General features: G+C 42.3%; 2 protein-coding genes across 15 annotated transcripts in view; one reads left to right on the forward strand and one right to left on the reverse strand.

Moving 5' to 3' along the window:
* dyrk1aa (dual-specificity tyrosine-(Y)-phosphorylation regulated kinase 1A, a) overlaps nucleotides 1–25,791 on the forward strand; it is a 225,845-nt gene that overhangs the window by 112,715 nt on the left and 87,339 nt on the right. For 9 of the 11 annotated variants that reach the window (XM_069888870.1, XM_069888868.1, XM_069888860.1 and 6 more), the window contains one exon: nucleotides 1,134–2,087. The exons of the other annotated variants lie outside the window; for them this stretch is intronic. In XM_069888870.1, coding sequence (XP_069744971.1) covers nucleotides 1,134–1,202 — 69 coding nt within the window. In that variant the 3' untranslated portion in view covers nucleotides 1,203–2,087. Of the gene's footprint in view, nucleotides 1–1,133; nucleotides 2,088–25,791 lie in introns of those variants that run through there. 11 annotated transcript variants of the gene reach the window in all.
* The window catches only part of kcnj6 (potassium inwardly rectifying channel subfamily J member 6), a 62,889-nt gene continuing 58,473 nt past the window's right edge, over nucleotides 21,376–25,791 (reverse strand). For all 4 annotated transcript variants that reach the window (XM_069888873.1, XM_069888874.1, XM_069888872.1 and 1 more), the window contains one exon: nucleotides 21,376–22,789. In XM_069888873.1, coding sequence (XP_069744974.1) covers nucleotides 22,449–22,789 — 341 coding nt within the window. In that variant the 3' untranslated portion in view covers nucleotides 21,376–22,448. The remainder of the gene's footprint in view (nucleotides 22,790–25,791) is intronic.

Genomic DNA, 25,791 nt, shown 5'->3' on the forward strand with positions numbered 1-25,791 from the left:
AATTCATTTAATTTAACCATGTGGCATGGTGGCAGTCCCTTCCAGCCCATTTGCCCATGGTGCCCAAATACCCCAATTAACCTGCAACTCCGTGTGTTTTGGAGTGTCGAAGGAAACTTGGGCACCCGGAGGAAACCCACGCAGACATGGGGAGAATGTACAAACTGTTTACAGACAGTGCCAGATTCAAACCTGGTTAGCTGGCGTTCTGATAGTTGTTGAGCTAACCATGCCGACATTTTTTTTTAAATTGTAGGTTATTTGTTCCAACTAATTATCACAACGTGAACCAGGTCAGAGTGTCACTACCTGCTGATTAAATGTGAAATGGACTGCTCTCAACTTACTGATATTCCAGTGTCTCACCAGTAGAGTAAATGGTTATTAAGGTTCAAGTGGAAAATCTCATGAGAGTTCTGCCCAAAATATACTTGGCTGACACTCCATCTTTTATCAGCTAAATACATTCAGCGGCAGCACCGAGAGGAAGGGTGGTGAGAGGTAAAGTTTAGTACTCTACCAGGAAAGGAAATGGGGAGACACCTTGGGATAGTATCTAGACGGATGAGAGGAAAGACTGAAAATGCTGCTTCAGGATGCAGAAGCATTTTGCCAGAAGTCTTTCGGGGGGGGGGGGGGGGGCGGTGGTGGAGGAGGAGAGCACCATCTAGAGTTGAGAAGGTGGAAGGGTTTCTCTGTACGGAAGGAAGAAGAGAGCTCCATTTTCACTTGGTGCCTAAGTAGAGGTGGCCACTTGGATTGGATTGGAGGGAGAGCTGATCATTTGATGGAGCATTGATAGGAAAGGTAAATGCCACTGAGTTTGAGTGACTCATGAAGAGAGAAACAGCAGAAATTGATTGGGGTAGATATGGAGACAGTAGAGGCTAGGGTGGATAATTGGATGTTGGCAAATGATTGCTTTGGGCCTTTGAGGGTCAGCAAGTCACTATCGGGTTGATTCAAACATTGTGTTATTTTATCTCTACATTGAGGTTACCAATTTTAAAAATGAGAAGTGATTAATTAGTAGCATTGCAATAACTGTAAATGCAACTTGAAACCATTTGGGATATTATGCCTGTTGAATTACCACCAATGTTTTCCCTTCATCCACTTCACTTCCCTTTCAGCTTCGAGGATCATCAAGCTTGCAGATGGCACAACCAGGTGGAAAATCTCATAATGTGGTGCAGGAGTAGGAACCTGAGTCTCAACGTGAACAAGTGAAAGGCAGCACGTTGAGCGATGCAGTTAGCGTAATGTTGCAGTACCAGCATCCAGGGCCAGGGTTTGAATCCTGTGCTCTCCTATGGTAGTTGAACGATCTCCCTGTGTCTACGCAGGTTTTATCTGAGTGCTCTGTTTTCCTCCCATCATTCAAAAATAAGTACTTGGATTGTGGACTTGAGGACCAGGAGCGACCACATTGTGCTACACTTCTATTGTCAAGAAGAGTGGAGAGCACCAAGTTCCTTGAAGTTCACTTATCTAGTGATCTATCATGGAAACACAACATCTACTCATTTGTCAAGAAGGTGAAACATTGATTGCACTTGCTGAGAAGACTGAAGCGAGCAAGGCTAGCGGCCATCATCATATCAGCCTTCTACAGGAGCCCTAGTAGCATCCTGATTGGCTGCATCATTTTGTATGGTACGGTTACTGCAGAGAAATGAATGGGAGTTCAATTCACAGGACCATTAGCAGAATGGATCCACTCCCTCCTCCCCATTAACATGATTACCGGGGATTTTTGTCTGAAAGAGTCGCACAGAATCATTGAGGACCCCTTCCACCCTGCGCACAGCATCTTTCACCTGCTCCCATCGGGGAAAGAGATCCAGGAGCATCAGAGCCAGCACCACCAGGCTGAGGAGCAGCTTCTTCCCACAGGCAGTGAGAACGACCAAAGGAACCGCTCGCACTGAGACCCTCGTATTTATTTATTTGTATATATGACTGCTTGTCATGCACATGTATTGTCTGTGTGTCTGACTATTTTGCACCGAGGATTGGAGAGCACTATTTCATTGGGTTGTACTTGAGTGATCAGATGACAATAAACTTGATTTTCAATGCTTAAATGATTTCTTGGATTTCATTCTCCTTTGAGTACTATATATAGACTCTGTAAAATACTTGTGCCTTTTGGGTTGATGAAAAAAAATTGGGCAAAATATGTTAAAGGTCGTGCAATGGGGTCTTACACTCTGAAGTTGGTTAAAATATTCCCTCTGAGTGCTGGATCCAGAACGCGTTGCAGCTGCATTGGTCGGTGCCAGGCTGACCACTGAGTAGCAAACTAAAGGTTAAAGAATTCGCTCTGGCAGTTGGTGCAGAACAAAAAGAAAATCTTGGTGTTGATGGTTGGGGGGAGGGGGCGGTGCAATGAGGGAGGGGAGGGGAGAGGAAGGGAAAACTTTCTTATGTATGGGGGCATCTCCACTTGGTGGCGTGGAGCAGTCATTCTCGGGGTTGTGTATGGTCTCAATCCTATAGTGTGGCCTGATTAAGGGGTCAGTGATCACAGCAGGTAGCTTGGAATCAATTTACCTAGAGGCTGTGATCACTGAGGGGAGTTCCACTTTCTATAGTACCGACATTTGACAACAGGCTGGCAGATACTGTGGAAACTCAATGTGACAGTGAATACCTTTTAAATTCTGCCTCATTTCTGATCTCGGTGCAATGCAGTCTTAATTTCTCTGTGAGTGAGCAATGGAGATTATAGGTTGTCCCTGTCACTAAAGAAAAAAAAATCAGACTTCTGTCAGCTAAGAAGGAAATGCATGCTGTGTGATCTGTGACCTTATCAGATCTTCGACTTGCCAGAAAAAAAAAGTACAAGCCCCACAAAGCAGTATTGTTGCCAGGTGAATTTCCTGATGATTTCTTTACGCGGGGAGTGGTGAGAGTGTGGAACAACAGCCAGCTGAACTGATGAATGAGGGCTCAATTTTGACGATTCAGAAAGATTTGGGTAGGATAGGAGGAGTATGGAGGGAGCTGTTCAATGGGACTAGGCAGAAGAACAGTTTAGCACAAACTATTAAAGGCCTGTTTCTGTGCCGTAATTTTGCTATGGTTCTATTACAATTTCACCTGAAGGTGACCATGCGCACAATTTACTCCAGGCAAAAGGCTTTTATGTGTATTTTTCTTAAAGTTTTTCATACAGTAAAAGGCCGGTCAGCAACTTGTTACAATGAGTTTAATGTTTGTTTAAAGTTCATTGAAGCATTCTTGATTAATTGGATTTTTTAAAGGGTTTTGTTTAATGTGTGGACCAAGTTTGTTCATTTTCTAGATTTTTGTGTCCTTTCTTTGGATTAACAAACACATGACATATAAACACACTGATAGCAAATATTCTTAAAGCAAACTTACCACGATGCCATTCTACCATGGGACACTTTTCTACTTGAGCATTATTATGTAAATTGGCCCAATTGCTTCAAATCATTATTCACCTACAGCTTCATGTATAAAATCTCCAGTCTAAGATCCAGGGGGAAAAACACACTATTTGTATGTAAATTAAATCCAGCCAACGTGAATGGTTACATTTGTTGAGTTTAAAGTCAAGTTACCTTGCAAATTAAATTTAAGTCTCTGAATGGATTTATGCCCTCAGGGAACTGGGTCCCTAAATTTCAATTCTGATGTGCCCATCAATCACTGAAAGGACTTGGTGGTTAGAAAGATGCAAGTCATTTTTTTTCTTGAGACCCTCCCCACAACAACCAATTACAATATATTGTTTGTCTGGGTGTTAATAGGAAGTAAAAGTGTCATGTGGCTCACAAGTTATAGATTCATACAGGAAAGAAACAGGATCTTTTTTACCCAATATTGGTCTCCCTGAGTCTGTGTGGGTTTACTCACACATTCCAAGGGATATGGGGTTAGTCAGTTAATTGGGGTTATTTGGGTGGTGGGGACTCGTGGGCTGGAAGGGCCTTGTTACGATGCTCTATCTGTAAAAGAAATATGCAAGTCTGCAGGGAATATTGGATGCATGTTTACTCTTTATTCTCCTCACCTTCTCCTCGGCTCACTTGCATAGTCAAGTTCTCCACTTGCTTAGATAAGTCAGACAAAGCAGAATCAGAAGGAGAAGGGTCAGATTTAAGCCTCAACACAGGCCTACCCTTAAACGTGCCTGCTTCCTCCTCCACAAGCTGCTCTCCTTCCTCTTCTGTTCCAGCGATGCCTCCTCCATCGAAACAGGAGTCAGCACGGCCCCACCAGCCCAGAATCACTGGACTAAGGGTGTTCGGATCCCCCCCGCAGCCCGGGTCATTTAAACACAGTGCATGTGCGAAGTTTCGCACATGCAGTTGATCCTCTTGGTCTGGAGGAGATCTATGTCGATCACCGGCTCCATATTGCGCAGCGGTACACGAAGTCGGCGCCAGCGTGGTATGCACCCTACCCAGAGATGAAGGCTATGGTCTGGGCTGCATTGAAATTGACTCTGGAGGCTCCATGTGCACTGTAGGCCGAGTTTCTTCAGTACTTGCTTGCTGTTTATTGGCTGTTTTCTTAACTATTTGGGCTTTAGTCTTCCTCATGACTGTTTGTAAGATACTTCAGCAATATAATCAATGGTTGTAAAAAAATAATTTTAAAAAATTTTAAACGGAATTTGAATAGTTCTGCCAGGGGGAGGTATCTCCCCACGTCTTCACCCTACACCAGGGGTGTCAAACTCAAATTCACGGAGGGCCAAAATTAAAAACTTGGACTAAGTCGAGGGTCGAACTAAATATTTATTGAAAATTTTCAACAACATCTGCATGTTTTCTCTTCTTTCAACATATGTAATGTTAAACTTTTTCTTATTAAAATAAATGTTTAATAATAGTTTTGGATAAACTCTTTCCAGAAGCATTAACAAATGAGAAATAAAATATTCAATAAATAATATTTCTCTATAGAGGATTTGTCAAATGTTGCTAGTGTGCTGTCGAATAGTAAAATCTGAGGGCTATTGAGAATGTGGGAGAATAACATGATTCCTGAAACAATCAAATGGGTGACTGATTGTGGGCATGACCTCTAGCAGGGTTATTTGCCATGCCCTTTTTCCATTGGTACAGATATCCTTTGATTTACACACTTTTCAAGTTTTATGCCTAATGAGCTTGTATCCAGGTGCAGGACCATTTTTAACCAGGAATATATTTATCACTGTGACATGAAACTACTGGAAGATCGTTTTATCCTGAGATTAAAGTTCATAATCCTTACTCAGGCCTGTGTGCGGGAGGGCATGGTTTGCGGGCGATCGGGTTGGACAACGACAGTGCGGGGGCATCGGCTCTCGCTGCAGGGCGGCATCTCGGGGGATCAGTGGCCCCGTCACCATGAGTCGCGGGTCGGCCTGCGGCAGGGAGGGGGAGTGGGCAACGGTCCTAGCGAGGTCAAGCCCGAGGCCTCCGGTTCCGGGCGCTGGGAAGCGGCCTTGGCTTCCCCTGACACCGGCCAGGCCCCAAAACCAGAGCCAACGGTGAGACCCTGCAACGTAAACAGAGGAGGTAGGGGCGATTAGCGGGCTGACGCCAATGCATTCTGGGATTTGTTGTATTACTGTGCATGCGCTTTACTGGCGCGGCGGCCAGTGGGCCACCTCTAATACCTTTTTGAAATGATCTTGCGGGCCAAATATAATTATATCGTGGGCCAAATTTGGCCCGCGGGCCAGAGTTTGACATGTGTGCCCTACACCATCATGCCACACTTCATCTTCACCTCAATTTCTCCTGGCATCACTACTTATGTTTTTGGCACCAATTAACCTACCAGTTTGCAATGTCTTTGAAATGTGGGAGAAATCCTTGGCACATGGAGAAAAACAGATGGTCACACAAAAAAAGACAAACACAGCACCCAAAGATTGGGTTCTTATTCCTTGAGACATTAGAGGCTGAGGGGTGACCTTGTGAAGATGTATAAAATCACAAGTAGCATGGGTAAAGTGAATTCCCAGAGCAGATGAATCTCAAACTAGATGGCAATGGTTTAAGATAAGAAGGGGGAGGGTGGACTTAAGAGGCAACTTTTTCGCAGAGGTCAGTCCATATCTAGAATAAGGTGCCAGATGAAGTTGCAGAAGTGGGTAAGTAACCATCGTTCAAAGATGTGGATAGAAAGGGTTTGGAAGGATTTGGGCCCCATGTTAAATTGGTGATCATTGGACAAGTTGGGTTGAAGGTCTTGTTCTTTGCCGGGCTCTATGACTAAATGCTTGGGTGGACAACTTGGATATTGTGCGCAAGTTAGGCTGAAGGGTGCTGTCAAACCCCATGATCACAGAGGCAAGAAAGGATGGAGATAGACAGAAATATTAGTGTTTTAGATAGAAATCAGACTGACAGGGAAAACTGTTGCATTTGGTGGTGGTATGCTCCATGATATAAATAGGGTGGTTGTGAAATAGGACTGAAATCTAGGCTATTTTTAAAGAAGCGTAATTATGGCAATGTTGGAAATGAGGGAAAAAAATGATAACCACTGGACAACAAGCAGTTGTACAAGAAAAAAGGTTTATTGAACTGTGGGGGAAACTGTTACTGAATGAGTAGTGATGGTGCAGACCTGTAAGTGACACAAAGTCTTTTAGCTTTATCAGGTTTTGAGTTTGGGAAGAAGGGTGCATTTGGGGAAAAGTTGCTCTTCAAACTGGACTGATATTATCGCCTGAAAGAATGTCCACCTTTTTGAAGAGGGAATATTACTTCAGATATTTATGACAAAGTTAGGAAATCCTGGACAATAAGTTGTTCAACTGAGTATTGCAGGCAAAATCCGTGGAATCATGCAAGATTTTTTAAAAAAAGTCACTTTCAGGATTGGGATGCTTTAACATTGTATCATGGAGACTTGGCAGATCAGATTCAAAACTGGCTTGGCCATTAAAGAGAGGGTAGTGGTGGAGAGGTATTTATTTAACTGGAGGTCTGTGACTGTTGATGTTCTGTAAGGATCATTGCTGGGACCTCTTTTGTTTGTGATATTTAGAAATGACCTGGATAACAATATAGATGGTCAAATGTACATTTGCAGTTGAACAAAGATGTGTAAAGTTGTGGATAGCAAGGAAAGTTGCAAATAGACGTTTCAATCTGTGAATGCAACTGTAAGAGGAATGTACACAGGGAGTGTCAGGACTCTCAAGAACATTCATGTACAGAGGGATGCACGTCAATGCTTCCCTAAAAATGGCAACGAAAGTAGATTGGGTGATAAAGAAGGCTTATAGCAGGTTTAGCTTCATGTGTTAGTGTTGAGTACAAAAGTTGGCAAATCACATTGCAGATTAATAAAACTTTGGTTAGGTCCATGTGGGCTTTTGTGTGCACCATGTTTCAGGAAGAATGGTACATAGAAGCATTGGAGGAGATGCAAGATTTTAGCTTGTGGATTAGAAAGTTTTAACTGTCAGAAGATGTTAGACAAATTTGGGATTGTTTTCTCCGGACTGTCAGAAGACCTGATCAAAGGCATATATAGGGTAGATAGTCGGTCCTTTTCCCAGAATGGAAATGTTAAATGCTAGAGGGGGATACTAAGAGATACTAAGTTGAAAGGGGGAACCTTAAAGAAGGTTAATTAGAGCGGTAGGTGCCTGAATGAGATGCCAGGGAAATGATGGAAGCAGGTACAATAGCAGTATTTAAGAAGCATTTAGACAGACACATGACCAGGCAGGGAATGCAGGCAGATGGGATGAGTTTAATGTGGTGGCATGTTTAGCTCTGCCATCGCCATCGAGGGTTTGTTCCCATGTCATTTTCAACTCTGATAAGTTCACTTTTGGTGATCTCCAAGAGATGAGAGAAAGGATTTTCTCATCCTTTTGGATCTCCCATATTCCCAGATTTAAGTGTGTTAAGTTCTTAGCATGCGATTCTTTGCTTGGATACAGGATCTCGGGTGGTCGTCATGAAAGGGTGACCTCGATACTGGAACAAAGTTTACTGAGGCAAGACAACGAGTGAGACTTGGTGGAACTTCACTCTCTGTTTTAGTTCTCTTTACTTTCAAGAGTTCATAATCAAGTCTCTCCCTAGAGGTTTTACTGATATTCTGTCCACCTTGCAAGCATCTTTTCTGGGAATTATTTCAATCTCTATGTCCAACTTTCCCTTCAAATTTAATTAATCTCTGGTCAAAGCACAGGTCACAATATTCCAAGCCATTGCCATCATGTCAAATGGCTGTCGCTCTGTTGCATTATCTGTCTTTCCTCCGTGACGTGCACACATTGATGTTACTGGAGAGACGTGTCTCACAATGGAAGGGCTTTTCTTATTATTCAGTAAATGATGCTTTGATGTTGTAGGCCATCCTTCACTATTACCTGAAGTTCTGTAGCCAACCAAAGAGTGAGATCTAAACATGTTTCAAACTGTCATCCCCAAGGATGTTGTGATGTAACTGTTTTGCTCCAAAAATTGATCTAATGAAGGTGCCTTCTTCTGGATTCTGATCCTGTCATTGTTCCTAAAGAGATATGTTGAATGTGATTTTTACACAGTTCTAACAAAATGTAGATGAAAAGTTTTGAAGAACTGCAAATGGAAACCTTTAATTCAATAGGAGTTGGGTCGATGCCTTACCTGAGAAACTCTCCAAATTAAGAATGTTTGCTTATACCAATCTTGGAGAAAGCTGGGGAACATTTTAAACTGAAAAGACACTTTTGTTTTCTGTATGAACTGGATGCAGAACATTCTGTAAAGGTGAAAGCTGTTGATAGATGAGAATTTTTTTGAATCTGAATCTGACTTCCATTTGCTGTGTGTTGTTAATAATTCAGCAACATTGGGCTCCAATTTATCACCTGAGTTGGAAAATGCAACAAATGCATATATCGATATATATATATGGCCCTTGATGTTGTGCCGACCTATATATTCCTTCAAAAAAAAACGAAACCCTCCCTACCCAGTAACCCTCTATTTTTCTTTCATCCTTGTGTCTGCCTGAGTCTTTTAACTGCCCCAAATGTTTTAGCTTCTACCATCATCCCTGGCAAGGCATTCCAGTCACCCACAACTCTGTATTTTAAAAAAATCTTGTAGACCTCTATCAAGTCTCCTCTCATCCTTCTATGCTCCAAAGAGAGAAGTCCCAGCTCTGCTAACCTTGCCTCATAAGACTTGTTTTCTAATCCAGGCAACATCTTGGTGAATCTCCTCTGCACCCTCTCCATAGCTTCCACATCTTTCCTGGAATGAGGTGACTAGAACTGAACACAACACTCTTAAGTGTGGTCTTACCAGAGATTTGTAGAGTTGCAGCATGACCTCTCTACTGAATTCAATCCCCCTATTAATGAAGCTCAGCACCCCATAGGCCTTCTTAACTATCCTATCAAATGGTGGAGCGACCTTGAGGGATGTATGTATTTGAACCTCGGGGCCCTCTGTTCATCCATACTCTTAAGTGACTGGCCATTAACACAGTACTCAGTCTTCTGGTTAATCCTTCCAAAATCCATCACCTCACATTTATCCAAATTAAAATCCATCTGCCACTTTTCTGCCCAACTCTGCATTTTGTCTATATCCTCTTGTAACCCTCTACAACCCTCAGGTCCATCCATAACTCCTCCAACCTTTGTGTCATCCACAAACTTACTGACCCATCCTTCTGCCCCTTGATCCAGATAATTTATAAAAATCACAAAGAGCAAGGGCCCCAGAACAGATCCTTGTGGCACTCCACTAGTCATTGACCGCCAAGTAGAATACTTTCCTTCCACTACTACTTTCTGCTTTCTTCCAACAAGCACATTTTTTTAACTACAAGGTTCCACCTATCCTGTGCCTCATAACTTTCTGAATGAGTCTCTCGTGGGGACACCTTGTCAAATGCCTTGCTAAAATCCATGTTGCCCTACCCTCATCAATTTCTTTTGTTACCTCAAAAAACTCAATTAGACTCATGAGGCATGACCTTCCCTTCACAAAGCCATGCTGACAATCCTTGAGTAGACTGCACTTCTCCAAATGTTCAGATCCTACCCTTAAGAATCCTCTTCATTAGTTTGCATGCTCTGATGTAAGATTCACTGGTCTATAATTCCCAGGATTCTCTCTATTACCTTTTTTTAAACAAGGGGACTACATTTGCCATTCTCCAATCCTCCGGAACCTCCCCTGTGGTCAAAGAGGATTCAAAGATCATAGCTACTGCCTCAGCTATCTCTTCTATTTCCCACAGTAACCTGTGGTATACTGCATCCGGCACTGGGGACTTATCAATCTTGATGATCCAACACTTCCGCTTCCTCAATCTCCACATTGTTCATCACACAGGCCTGTTCAATTTTGACGTCACCATGATCAAGGTCTTTTTCTCTTGTGAATACTGATGCAAAGTATTAATTTAGGACCTCCCCAAACTCCTCTGCCTCTAGGCACGTTGCCTCCTTTATCCTTTAGCAGCCCCACCTTCATTCTCATCATCCTTCTGTTCTTCACATACGCATAGAATGCCTTGAGGTTCTCCTTAATTCGACATGCCAAGGCCTTCTCATGCTTCTTCGAGCTCTCCTAAGTCCTTTCTTAAGCTCCTTCCTGGCTACCATAGACTTCTCATGAGCCCTTCCTTTTTCCTGCTTCCTATATCCAATTTATGCTTCCTTCTTCCTCTTGACGAGCTGCCTCATTTATTTCATTAACCACGGTTTCCTTTTCCTACCATTTTTACCTTGTCCCAGTGGGACAAACCTATCCTGAACCCGACACAAATGGTCCCTAAACTTCCTCCACATTACTTCTGTGCTTTCATCCTTAAACTTCTGTTTCCAATTTACTCTCGCTAGTTCCTGCCTCATCCCTTCATAACTAGTCCTTCCTCAGTTGAGCACTTTCTCACTTTAACTGTTTTTATCCTTTTCCTTAAGCTTGAGAGTTGTGGTCACTTTCACCAAAATGCTCCCCCACCGAGAGATCCGCCACCTGACCAGGTTCATTCCCCAGAACCAGATCCAGTCTTGATGGCTGGTCCACATACTGTGGCAGAAATCCTTGTTGTACCCACCTGACAAGTTCAGCCCCATCTATTCTCTCTTGCAGTCAGCAGGTGCCAATCAATGTTAGGGAAGTTGAAATCACTCATAACTGTAACTGTGTATTTCCCGCACCATTCCAAAATCTGCATGCTTATCTGCTCCTTGGTATCCCGGGGGTTGCTTGGGGGCTGATAGACAGCTCCCAGCACAGTGACAGCTCCCCCCCTCCTATTTCTGACCCACCCACACCAACTCAGTGGACACTCAATCTGCAGTGTCCTCCCTTTCTGTAGCTGTGATACTATCCCTGACCAGTAATGCTAGTACTCTACCCACACCCCCTCCCCACTTTTTTATTACCTCCCATCCTATTCTTTTTAAAACTCTGGTACCTGCTTCAGCCAATCTTGCCCTTCCTCCAGCCAACTTTATTGGTCCACGTACTGATCCATGTTCTAAATTCATCCCCTTTATTCCTAATATTCCAAGTGTTGAAATAGACACATTCCCCCACATCTATATAGAGATAGATAGATATACTGTATAGACAGATATTAATTCAGCATTTTACAATGCACATGCATTTTTATTTCCCTTTATTTCCCTATGTTTGGGACATAGACACTTTATTTTCTATTATTTGCTCCTGTGCTCTACAGTTTTAAATTTACAATCAAACAACTCACTCGTGATAAAAGTGCACATTCCAGATTTTATTCAAGGTCATTTGTATACATTTTGGTTTGACCAGGTGGAAATTTCAGCACTTTTTTTTTTACAGAGTTCCCTCATTTTATAATATTTGGGACACAACAATGGTGTGTATATTAAAGTAGTCACATTTGTCGCATATCCCTTGCATGCACAATGATGGCTTGAAGTCTGTGATTCATAACCACAACATCAGAGTATCTTTTCTGGTGATGCTCTGCCAGGCTTCTACTGGAGCTTGTTGCAGAGGTTCATCCCCTCAAGTTTTCCCTTCAGTATATGGAAGGCATGCTCAATTGGATTTAGATCGGGTGGCTGACTTGACCATTCAAGAATTTTCCAGTTTTTTGGTTTGAAAAACTCCTTTGTTGCTTTAGCAGTATGTTTAGGATCATTGTCTTGCTGTAGGATGAAGCACCATCCAATGACTTTGGAGGCATTCGCTTGAACTGGAGTAGATAAGATGTTTCTATACACCTCAGAATTCATTTTGCTGCCATCACCATTTACGTAATCAATTAAGATAAGTTTGGCAGTACCTGTGGCAGCCGTACATGCCCGGGCCATAACACCCCCATCACCATGTTTCACAGATGAGGTGGTATGCTTTGACTCTTGGGCAGTTTCTTTACCCCTCCATACTTTGCTCTTGCCATCACTCTGCCATCATCTTGGTCTCATTTGTCAACAAGACCTTTTTTTTTTCCAAAATTCTGGCTCTTTTAAATACTTCTGGGAAAACTGTAATCTGGCCTCCCTGTTTCTGTGGCTAACTAGTGGTTTGAATCTTGCAGTGTAGCCTCTGTCTTTATGAAGTCATTGATATATCCACACCTGCCTCCTAAAGAGTGTTTCTGATCTGCATGACAGGTGTTTGGGGATTTTTCTTCAGTATGATGAAGTATGTTCTGATATCATCAGTGGAGTTCTTCCTTGGAATTCCAGTCCCTTTGAGCTCACCAGTAAGCTGTTCCTTCCTGATGATGTTTCTGGACAGTTTATTTTTTGGCATTCCTAAGGTTTATGTGATTTCCTGTTTTATTCTTGTTTTTAAGCCTCATAATGGCTTATTTGACTTTTCTTGTTGAAAAATGGCAACTACAGACTCCAAAGGTGATCAAAAGCTTAGAAACTCTGTGTATATTCAAGAGGGAAATGTTTGTGTGTATTTTGGTCAGTATGGTTCATAGTGTGAAAAATAAAAATTTTTTTAAAAAATTGCTTAAAGCAAGCCGTACTCTCTTAGACCTTCCCCGATGAAGCAATTAAACATACCTGAGTACTCACAAACACCTGTGAAGCCAAATGTCCCAAACATTATAGTGCCCTGAAATGGGGGAACTGTGCATAAAAAGTGCTGTAATTTCTACATGGTCAAACCAAAATGTATATAAATAAAATGTGGAACGCGCACTTTAATCACAATGTGAATTGTTTGATTATAAATTTAAAACTGTGGACTGCAGGGGCAAATGTTTGTCCCAAACATTTTGGAGGGCACTGTAAAACAACTGAAGGCACCTCTGAAACTTTATTATAACACTGATGAAAACTGAGGGAGTAATATCGGTGTCTCGGAGGATTCAGTTGATCTTCCTTCAGGGCAGTGGTTTTCAAACTTTTTCTTTCCACTCACATACCCCTATGCCACAGTTGCTCTGTGATAAGTAAGGGATTGCTTAAGGTGGTAGGTGGGTAGAAAGAAAAAGTTTGAAAACCACTCTTTTAATTGTACCTCATTGACTCGTTATGTGCACGGTTTCAGAACTCCAAAAGAAATGGACCAGTGAGAATTTTTCTCAAGCAAAATATTTCAGTAACAATTGGGTCTCGAGCAGTGGTTCTCAACAATTCCCCCCACCCCCCTCACATACCACCTTAAATAATCCCTTACTAATCACAGATTACCTATGGCATAGGGATTACTTAAAGTGGTCTGTAAGTGGAAAGATAAAGTTTGAAAACCACTGCATTAGTGTTAAGTCAAGAGAACAGAGGAACTTCTGCAAGACTTTTACTATCACACCTTCAGAGGAACAATTCCTGAAGGGCAATGGTGTGAATTCTGAGCCGAGTTATCCATGGCTGTCGTTAATTACTCCTGATGGTTGCGTCACTTTTAATTTTTTTTTTGGAGATTGCGATGTTAAATTGTCACTACAAAATACGAGAGAGAGAGAAATAATCTAATGTGCTGCCGCGTATTTAAAAAATTTCACTTTAAACCATTCAGATGAAAAATTATACAGAAAAATCATACTTCGAGGTGTTAAAGCAGAATCAAAAGATGCTAATGGTAGTGCAAAGATGGCCCACTGGTTTCAAAAGAATTTCCTGTCATCTCTTTCAATTTGGTGAAAGTTATTTTTAAACTATAGATTTCCATGGATACAGAACTGCATGGGCAGAACCCATCCCTCAATTAAGGAAAAAAACCTTCTGTTTTGCTGCTGTTTGGAGCCTGCTGTGCTAAAATTGAGCACTAGGCATCCTGTGTTGCAACGCTGGGAAAGGAACTACACTCGCTGGAATTAAACAGGATGTTCTACAGATGCTAATTGTTGTATAATATGCAGAAGTGCTGGAGAAACTCAGCAGGTCACGCAGCATCCATAGGAAGCTAATGTACATACCTAGAATTTTGGACCTGAGCCCATCATTAAGGCATGAGCAGTTGTTTGTAACCAAAGCGCTTTGACGGGCAGAAATGAACACAAACAGTCCATGGGGGAGGATGACACAAAGGGCTGCGACAGCCAGGGAATGTGGCCCCTCAGCCAGACTCACAGAGCGAGCGAGTGGGTCTGCTCAGCACTCCCGGCTCCGCTTGCCTCCACCCAGCCCCCAGTTCTTGCAGCTCAGGGCAAGGAATGCCCCTTGTTTTGACCCGACAGAAGATGCCTGCAGTCGCTGTCGAACCCATCCCTCTATCCCGTCACTCTCCCATTTGTGCAGTGTGACTTTCGACTGGGTTCTCGTAACCTTGCGGGAGGAGTAGTGAGCAGTGGAGAATAGGGAGACTGGCATTTGCCTTCCTGGTGATAGTGAAATAGAATTCTTTGAAACGTAAACATCTCAAGCTTCTTGCCATTCCTCAATCATGTTGTCAAGTTGCATGCTGACCTTTCCTGCACAAGAAGGAGTCCCTCACAATGCCTCAATGCCATCCCATCCACAATGAGCTAACCTCCTGCCTTCAGTCCCTTGTTCTATCCCCCTCCCATCCATGCCCTTTCACTCTTGTAATTACCACATTATTCTGAGTTTTACCAACTTTTACCAAAGGAATGTGAGTTGCAGATTGAGAGAACAGGAAGCAAAGAGCAAGACGGACACAGCTTGAGATTTAATTCGATGGTTTTGAAAACTTTGAACTAATAATTTGGTGCCATCACATTTAAGTAAAGAAGACTTGGTGACCAGCATATAGTTTGCAAAATATATACCAAGTACCAAATCAAATTTGTCAATTCCAGTGGTTTTCAAACTTTTTATCACCCGATCACTTACCACCTTAAGTAATCCTTTACTGGCCATAGGTGCTCTGTGGTTAGTGCGGGATCACTTAAGGTGGTACATGTGTGGGGGGAAAATGGTTAAGATCCACTGGTCTATCCCAAAGGTTAAGCAAACTTAGCAAACTGAATTTACTGAGCAAATCAAAGCCATGTTCAGAGGAAGAAAAAGAGAACGCAACGACACCATGACTTAGAAATTTGTAAGTGTGGAGTTGAGACTTGGCTGTCTGTATGAAAAATAACTCTGGAGCAGAGCTCCATATTAGTCCACTGCAGAAATCTGACCAGGCACGTCCGGTAGTGAATCACACAGTGCTGGAGAAATGTGATTCTGATGCAGGCTTGTAGTAAAGCACCCTGACATAAGCGAGGTTTTAATAATTATGCTCGGTGGGGTCCCTGGGATCTTGTCAGGATCTACCACCTTAACCACCATTCTGCGGGTTCTGAGAACCCCAACCCCCATCATTTCACAGCCCTCCGGCAATTCCTCGCATCCCCTACCCACCTTCCCAACTTCTGAGACTACATCGCCCAATCCTATTCCTTTTGGGGGCAAATCCTTCCCCAGACTCTGAGCTAAAGCCCAAATCCGCTGACTTTAACACCCGCTGTTCACATATGTTAGTAGTAAGACTTCAACATGCGAGGGAAATCGATCTGGGAGATTCCAAGCACCCAACACGTTGGGCATCAGGTGCTACTGGATTGGAAAAAAAAGCAAGCATACAGCCAAATGTCTGCCAGTATGCATGTAGTGATGGATAAATATACCCCAGTGGGCATCGATGTATATCTAAAACCAGTCTCCAATATAAATGGAACAGATCCATTACGAACTTCCTGCCCTAAATATCCATACCATAACCTATTAATCCCTTAAACTGATGGCTTTATGTCACAGATGCTCCTCGAAATACAAATGAACCAAAGGGACAGTATCAAACAGACTATATAATGTAAACTCAGAAAGATCATAAATAACCAACGCAAAAAAAATATAGAACAAGAATGTAAAAGATGGTTAAAAATAGTGTGACAACAGTCCATAGAGCAGTGAATGTACTGAAACTTGAATACTTGTTCTCTGACTGTAAGGGGCGCCGGGCAATTTCTGCTGATGGCAAATCTTTGCCTGCCTTGCGGTAGATATTTTGTGCAATGTAACATTTTCTGGTTTATTGCATGACAATAAAAGAGTTTTGAAATAAAACCGAAGGGCTGAGGCAACGAGACTGAGATGGGGCAGCAGAAAAATCCAGACTGGTAATGAAATGTTGCATTTAAAAATCGAAAACAAAGGAGGTAGAGGAATTGTGAGTGTTAAAGACAATTAAAGAATGTTTATTAACCACCTATCTTTTGTACACATTGTTAATTTATTCAATAGTTTTGTAGTCTTTTTTTTCATGAAATACCTGTTCGGCAGCAGCAAGTAAGAATTTTGGTGCATTTGTGTAATATCAATGAATACAGACCTGTGTCATTATCCAATGTGCGGCAGTTGAAAAAAGTGGTGCAAGTTGGATCAGCAAAGATAGAAACTGAATAAGTTGAAAATGGACAAGAGATGATACAGGATCAATCACAACGTATTATATCAAATATAGGTAGAATAATAAAAGAGAAATAGTCGAAAAAATATGCAACAAATAACCCATGATCATGAAGTAATAATATATTCCACAGGCAGAGAAGTAAATTGGATGAGGAATTGACCATTAGGCAAGGGGTATCACACCAATGATACCAAGAAATAGTAAACAACAAATTTGCATCAATATTTTCTATTTACTGGGTAATGTGACATGGCAAGGTAAAATTAGAAGCAATAACATTAAAGATGAAGTGGCAGGGCACGTAGAAAATTATGATTAGGCAAAATCAGTCTAGTTTTATGTCAGGAAAATTGCATTGGCAAAGTATAGCTGTTTGAAAACTTGATTTAGAAGGATAAACAAAGAGGGATTGATAGAGGTCCTGATTTTCACAAAGACATTTGGGAAAGTACTACAAAATAAGGCTTTGGTAATGGAGCAGCATATTAGCACAGATAAAGGATTGGCTCGATTGCAGAAAACAGTAGGAGTGAATAGGTTATTTTTGGATTGGCACTGAGTTACTCATGGGGCATAACCGGCATCAATCCCATGCTCTTGATTTTTTTTTTGATGGACCTTAATGACAGATCAAAAGCTGGAGGGAACTTTAAACCTAAGTGGAAATTGTACTGCAAGGAGGATGCGGAAGGGATAAAGACAGATCCGAGCGAACAGGTGATTGACAGGTGAAATGTGGAGAAAATTGAAAAGTTATCCACAGGCTGGAAGAAAAGGTGAAGTTTTGAGAGTACAGAGTTTGTGAGTTCCTGTCAGGATTAAAGGCAAGGCTAGCAGTCAAAGAGATCCTTGGTTTTCGAGGGATATTGGAAATCTGGTTTAGAAGGTAGAGGTGTATAGTAGGTATAGGGGACATGGAGCAAATGAGGTGCTTGAAGTGTATAAAAAAAATACAAGAAAAACTTCAGGAAAGAAAGTGGGAAGGCAAAAAAAAAAGGTGTGAGATTGCTTTGGCAGACAAAGTGAAGAAAAATCCTAAGGGTTTCTACAGGTATATTAAGGGCAAAAGAATAGAAAAGGACAAAATTGGTCCTCTTGAAGATCAGAATGGCCGGCATTGTTTGGATCCAAAAGAGATGGGGGAGATCTTAAATGTTTTTCATCAGTATTCACTCAGGCACAGAGTCACAGGAAGTAAGGAAAACAAGCAGTGAAATCATGGAACATATACAGATTAAAAGAGGAGGAAATGCTTGCTATCTTAAAGCAAATAAGGATAGATAAATCCCCAGGGCCTGACAAGATAGTTCCTTGGACCTTGAGGGAGGCTAGTGTAGAAATTTCAGGGCTTTGGCAGAAATATTTAAAATGTCCGAAGCCACAGATGCAGTGCCAGAGGATTGGAGGGGAGCTCACGTTGTTCTATTGTTTAAAAAATGCTCCAAAAGTAACCCTAGAAATTGTAGACTGATAAGCCTTATGTCAGTAGTACGTAAATTATTGGAAGGTGTTATAAGAGGTCGGATGTACAATTATTTGGATAGCCAAGGACTGATTAGGGATAGTGTTAGGTAAAAACATCATGAGCTGGGAATGTAGAAGGAGTCACCCAGTGCTGGGCCGTAACAAGATGCAGTTGTGACCTTGTACTCTCAAGATAAGAGTGGGGATGACAAATTGATGTGCAGGAAGCTAGCAGAGAAGGATAGCAACAGTTTATTCATTGGACAATGTAATGGTATGATCATTTACTAAGTACGGTATCCTAAGGTATAAAAAAACACCACTTGCTGATAACGGCAGAATGCGCCTTCTCCAACTAACACTGTTAGTTGCAAGTGTTACAATCCGGTAATAAAGAACAAAGAACCTTGATTTCGACTCAGTCTGGTGTCTGACTCACTCATTCATGAACAAAGCAGACCTAACAATAGTCAACATTGGCTTTGTACATTGCAGGTCGTGTTTAACTAATCTTATAAAGCTTTTTGAAGAAGTTGCCAGGAAAGTTGATGAAGGAAAGGCTGTGAATGTTGTTTACAAGTACTTTAGTAAGGCCTTTGACAAGGTTCTACATGGGAGGTTAATCAGCAAGGTTCAGACATTAGTTATTCATAGTGAAGTAGTGAACTGGATTTGACAATGGCTGGATGGGAGGAGCTAGAGAGTAGTGGTGGATGATTCCTTCTCAGATTGGAGACCTGTGACTAGTGGGGTGCCTCAGGGATCAGTGCTGGGACCATTGTGGTTTGTCATCCATATCAATCATCTGGATGATAATGTGATAAATTGGATCAGCAAGTTTACAGATGACACTAAGATTCGAGGCATTGTGGACAGCGAAGAAAGTTTTCAAAGCTTGCAGAGGGATTAGCTGGAAAAATGGGATGAAAAATGGCAGATGGGATTTAATGCAGACAAGTATGAGGTGTTGTATTTTGAAAGGACAAACCAAGAAAGGACGTACACGGCGAATGTTAGGACACTGAAGAGTGTGGTAGAACAGAGGGACCTGGGAATAGGGATACATAATTCCCTGAAAATGGTGTCACAGGTTGATAGGGTTGTAAATAGAGCTTTTGCCATATTGGCCTTCAAAAATCAAAATATTGAGTACAGGAGCTGGGATGTTATGGTAAAGTTGTATAAGACATTGGTGAGGCCAAATTTGGATTATTGTGTCATCTTACTCCAGGAAAGATATCAATAAGATAGAAAGAGTACAGAGAAGATTTACTAGAACTGAGTTATAGGGAAAGTTAAACAGGTTAGAACTTATTCCCTGGAGCATAGAAGAATAGGAAATTTTTTAGAGGTATTTAAAATAATGAGGATTATAGACAGAGTAAATGTAGATAGACTTTTTACACTAAGGGTAGGTGAGACACAAACCAGAGAACGTGGGTTAAGAGTGAAAGGGGAAAAGTTTAGGGGGAATGTGAAGGGAAACATCTTCACACAGAGACTGGTGGGAGTGTGGAATGCGCTTCCAGCTGAATGGCGGCTCAACTTTAACATTTAAGAAGAATTTGGTCAGGTGCATGGACGGGAGAGGTATGCAGGGCTATAGTCAGGGTGCAGGTCAGTGAGACAAGAGAGTTTGGCACAGTCTAGAAGGGCCTGCTTCTGTATTGTAATGTTCTAAGAAAAAAAACCTGACCCTTTTTCTCAGAAATAGATACAGGCACATGTGATTCATTCTGGTTTTTGAATCAAGGATAACCAGGAAAATCATTAGCTGAACTGAAAGCAGCCGTGGTGCAATTCTCACCATTCAGAAATGTGCCCGAGCTCCAGGTAAATTCTAACTCGGTGTTAAAGGCAGGATCAATTTTAACATTTAAGAAGAATTTGGACAGGTGCATGGATGGGAGATGTACAGAGGGCTATGGACTGGATGCATGTCAGTGGGACTAGACAAAAAATAATGGTCCAGCACAGGCCGAAGGGGGCTGTTTCTGTGCTGCAGTGTTCAGTGGTTCTAAATGAATATTTTTTTAAATGCATAAACCAAGAAGGATCTTGGTGTATTAATTCATGTAATGCCAGCATGCAAGTATGTAGAAAAGCAAATATTGGAATACACAAGTGAAGAAGTCATAATGAAAAATTACAGGTCTCTGGAAAGAACTCATTTAGAGTACCGTGTGCCTGTTTAGTATCTGAGGGAGGGATGTACTTACTGGGAGTTTGTGCAGTGTTGATTGATTCTTGAATCAATGGGTGGAGAAGGACCATTGTTAATAGAATTAGATAAGGATCAGAGCAGGATTGAATGGAGCATAAAAACGAGCATGGATGGTAGGGCTGAATTGTTTGATTCAGCGCTGATTCTATACAGTTTAAAGTGCTCAATTTCTGTACAAATCACCTACTTTTTTAAAAGTTCCACACAAGAGTGTGTTGCATGTGTACAGCATTATCAATGAATTTTCTCATAAGAGTATGCTTCATTTTTGAATCAAGTAAAACAAATGCAGTGCTAGAAATTCATTGATCTTTGTACATCCGAAGAGGACACGTTATTACAAAGATAAACCTACAGCCAGCTGGCCAGTTCAAACCTTGTGACAGACAAAGTTCACTCCCGACGTTGCTTCAGATTTCTCGTGTTCATTTTGAATTTCTTGTTGCTTTGTGGCTTTTACACAAATGACATTAACCCGAGGCAGGTTTTGGGATGATTACGTTTTTTTTTCCAGTTTTCTGGAGGAGTCAATGGGCAGTACCCGGAATCCTGCATGTTTTGCGAGGTCTGTGGCCGTGGGAACTAGTGTGAAAGTCAAAGACTGGTGATTCATAATTAGTTGAATGGATGGATGCTTCTGTTCAAAGGAAGTCACATTTGAAATTACAAAGAGTAACAGTTTTAAGAAGAAAACGTGCAAGTAACATTCAAAAGTAATTCTTTGCAGTAGCTTCCGTGAGAGGGGAGCTACTGTAACAGTGCAACTCTTTCCGCTGTTCAGCACCCGTTCAGAGATCTTGTTTGAATACAGTAATGTAAATTACTGAATAGTTTGTCCACACACGGGCATTTATTTATTTTTATTGACTGAGAAAGGAATCATTAGCCTGCATTCACTTCTATAGTAGAACATTAGAAATAGGTACTTCCAACTGCTTGAAAAGCTGACTGATCATCTGCAATACCTGCGCAAAAAGTTATGTGTGGGGAGAAATCTGGTTTTGATCACTATTGCCGAATGCATCAGGAAATATGAGTGACTGGTTGTAATTGCCTCAGCGCCTTCGATCCACTGAAGTCATTTCAACTGTATGTGCACAACACACTTGCTCGCATTAAACATGAGAGACCAAAAAGGAATTTCATCCCTATTTTCTAAATAGCTTCTGAACACGTGTATGTGCTCTGTACTGCGGCTTTTTGCTGTTCTCAATATTGAACACAGATTTTGTGTCTACCTTTCTAAACTAAAAATCCTACTGTAAACCACATGTCCTTTTAAGTTACCATATCCCCAAACTCCAGTCATTTTTGTTCAAATGTCGACTCTCATCAGTGTAGTGTTCTGTAGGAGGAAATTTCACATCCTGGACTCTGTTCATCACGCACCCACACACACACAGACACACACAAACACAGACAGACACACACACACACACCCACGCACGCACCCACATACACACACGTGCGCAAACGCATGCACATGCACGCACACACACACATACACATGTGCACACGCACACACATACACACACACATGCACACACTATGCATGCACACACTATGCATGCACACACAGGTGCACACACACACACATGCGTGCACACACATGCACACACACATGCACACACATACATACACACGTGCACATACACACGCACGAACATATACACACACATATTCACACACACACACGTGCATATATACATACACGCATATACACACACATACATGGACACATACATACAATCATACACACACACGTGCACACATTTACACAAAGATACACATGCAGACACACACACCTATACACACACATACACACACTCATATATACATACACACACATAAATATACATACACATATATATACACACACACCCATGCACACACACGGTGACATTTCGGTCAGTCATGAGGCAAAAAAGGTCCCTTTGCAGCTCTCACATTTTGGATTCATTCTCTAAATTTGTAACCTCCCCATTCTGCTCTGTTCGCTCCTCGTGGCTCTTGTCTTCAGCTGGCCCCCTCTCCTCATGCTCTTCCTCCTCCTCTTCCTCATTCAGTTTGGAAGAGACTGACCAGGTGAGGGGCAGTTCTGCTTTGCTGATCATCTCTGCCATTTCTCTGGCACTACACGCTGGGGTCTTTGTTTCATAGGTTTCATGGAAGTTGTTATAATCAACCTCATAGAATCCCTCCTCCAATGACAGGACGGGCATGAAGCGATAACCCCATAGAATCTCACTGGTAACATATGAACTCCGAGCTTGACACGTCATACCTGTGGAGAAAGAAAGACACCCAAGATGAATAAGTAGACTTTTTCTTTGAGTACTGATTAAATTTAACACATTCTGATGTAAGAAAAATAAGGGTTATGGGTGTAAGGGAGGGAAGGATTAGATTGTTTACATCAGTTGGTGCACATTGTGGGCTAGTCTGTATTGTGTGTTAATGTTCTACCTTCTTCCCATGGGCTTGTTTATTTTGACCTTTACAATTGTGGTAAATCCATCAGCTTAAGTTCATCTGTGCTATCTCTGAGCAAAGAACAGGCCAAGTTGTCTGATGTCTGCTCCCTGCCCACCACAGACAATTTTTGTTCAGTTATATTCCCACGAGTGTCCTGAGTCAGAGCATTATTTTTACAATCTGCTTTGTATTTGATGTGCTCAGTATGGTGGCAGTGTGCTCAAACCAATTAACAAAAAATATGTTTGCTTGAAAAGCAATACAGTAAAACCCTTGGTATCCATACCTATGGGGACTGGTAGATGCTGGGTAAGTATATTTTCTGGTTGCTTGAGATTGCATTTGTAGGATGGACGAACTAACGGCGAGCTGCACCAATTTTAAATTTGCATGTTTTTCACCTATTTGTTTTCCGAGATTCTTCTGCTGGTTGCTTGAATTTCGGATAACCAGGGTTTTACTGTATTTACATTGTATGTTGACATCTGAAGTCTGTATTTTTCTTTCCTGATTTAAAAATGCTGTAGTGGAGGGAATGAGGTCCTTCCAAGGGTCGATCATTGCTGCACTGGATTGGCAGCTGTGAGTCTCTGTTGCACAATAATTTTGCCTCTGGTGTTGGGGTGATGCATGTCTCTACCTCCTAGCAGTATCAGGAACTCAGCAGCCACTTCACACTGCAGTAGGATAATTTCGAACCATTTCTGGAGATCTACGACCGCTGTGCTCAGAAAAGACAAAGGAGGAAAAACCCAACCCCAACCCACCAATTTTCCCTTGCAACCGCTGCAACCGTGCCTGCCTGTCCCGCATCGGACTTGTCAGTCACCAACGAGCCTGCAGCTGACGTGGACATTACCCCTCCATAAATCTTCGTCCGCGAAGCCAAGCCAAAGAAGAAGGATAATGTCAGTGGACTGCATTACTGGTGGCTCAAGGTGCACACCTTAAAGCATCACTATGTTTGTTAGTTGGTGCACATGGTGCAGGGTGGAGCGCAGGCAGTGAATTCAGTATTGTTCTCCATCATGTCGTCCCTTTGACAGTTTTCAGAATGAGTCAAACCAAGCTCAATAGAGATCACTGAAGTGGTAGATCATGTGATTGTGGCTGTGCGATGAAAGTGAATGAGGTATCAGACCGTAATAGGGCCCAATGATTGACATTATCCTGGTCAAAGTTGATAATCTAATGTCCTACATTTGCGAATAACATAATTTTGGAGGGCAGGGCTCAGGCCTGAAGCGTTGGCAATATATCTTTGTCTCCTGTAGATGAGACCAACTGAGTTCCTCCAGCATTTTGGTGTGTGTACTACAATCTAGGGGTATATCTATGGAAAATTGCGCCTATGGCAGGGTGGACAACCTTTTAGATTCCATGCATCAAAACAAATGGTGACAAGGAGTTGATCTCAGTGGCCACCATGTTGTATTTGGTTTCAGCCTTTTAATAAGTTGAGGGTGAATGGGAGGGCGAAACGGAGAAGAAAGAAGTGTGTATTCTTTGTATGTTGGTGGGGGGGGGAAGGGGGTGGCGCCGAAGGAAGGGGGGAAATCAGACTCAGTCTCGGCCTCCATCTCTACTAATTGTGTCTCCTTCAATGCGCCACCTAGTCATTGGGGGAGGTGCAGGGATCATCGGGGGCACAGGACGGTGAGGGAGACCACCGTGGTTAGAAACTGCTCAGTGGTGCCCCCCCTAGTGGTGCCTTACCTGCCGTACTCTAGATATGCCCCTGCTATAATCACAGCATCTTCAACCTATTGCGTTTCACTCAATTCAGTTGATCCACTGAAATCTCTTCAAGGGATGTCTGCCCTGAAGTTCTCCTCCTCTCTTCAAAGGGAGCTCTGTGAGAGTCTCTCTCACTGCCCCCTATCTGCATTGCCTGCTGCTCTCAAGCTTTACGACCATGTTCTCACCCAGACTCGCTTCCACAGCCAAGTGCCTTTCCTGGCTACTTGCCTCTGCCCCCATCTGGTGCCACGTGGATTCGAGCTCCGGAGTTCCAAGCCTTCCACTTAGATCTCAGGTACCTGCACTGCAATGGCTCCTGTCTCTTCTTACAAATTACCCTAAGCTCAATGCGCAGATGCCAGCCGTTTTCTCACTACCATCGCTCAACACATTTTCTACACAGCTAAGTATGAAGACCTGTGTAACCAGTTTTATTACCTTATTGATCAACTTACATTCAGTTTTCACTGGTAGATTTACTAGAAGGGAGAATTGCCATGGTCACAAAGCAGCACAAACTCTACATCCAATGGAGCGATGGTGTGAATGTGAATTGGCTGTCACTGTGCACGTTACAACTCTCAACAAAAGGTCCCAACCTGAAAGGTTGTCTGATCATTTGTCTCTATGGATGCTGCTTGGCCAGCTGAATCTCTCCAGCTCCTCTTGGTTCATGGCTGCCTGCTCTATTGTCTGGCTTACTATTACAATCAAAACACCCCTTCGAATGTATCCAGTCCTGATGTACTATCTCGGTTATCAAAGCTTTCCTGTGTGCTTTGATCATTTGGGAGCACTCTAGCCTGTGAGTCAGGAAAGTGTGCATTCAATTCACTTTCCAATCCAGAGACTGAGATGCACCTTTGACGTTCCAAACCAGCAAACCCGCAGAGTTTTCCAGAGCACTGATTCTTAGATCTTGAAGCGTCCAGTTGCCATAACTGGATTATCCTGGCAGTGGATGTACATATACCTGGCCTGGAAGTAGGCACACAAATAGGTTTGCATTTATGTGTCCGTGGGCAGGACTGACTCCAGGTGACCCGGAGCTTTCTCCCAAGATTGGTAATG

The sequence above is a fragment of the Narcine bancroftii genome, chromosome 7 (assembly GCF_036971445.1).
Source record: "Narcine bancroftii isolate sNarBan1 chromosome 7, sNarBan1.hap1, whole genome shotgun sequence".
NCBI lineage: Eukaryota > Metazoa > Chordata > Chondrichthyes > Torpediniformes > Narcinidae > Narcine > Narcine bancroftii.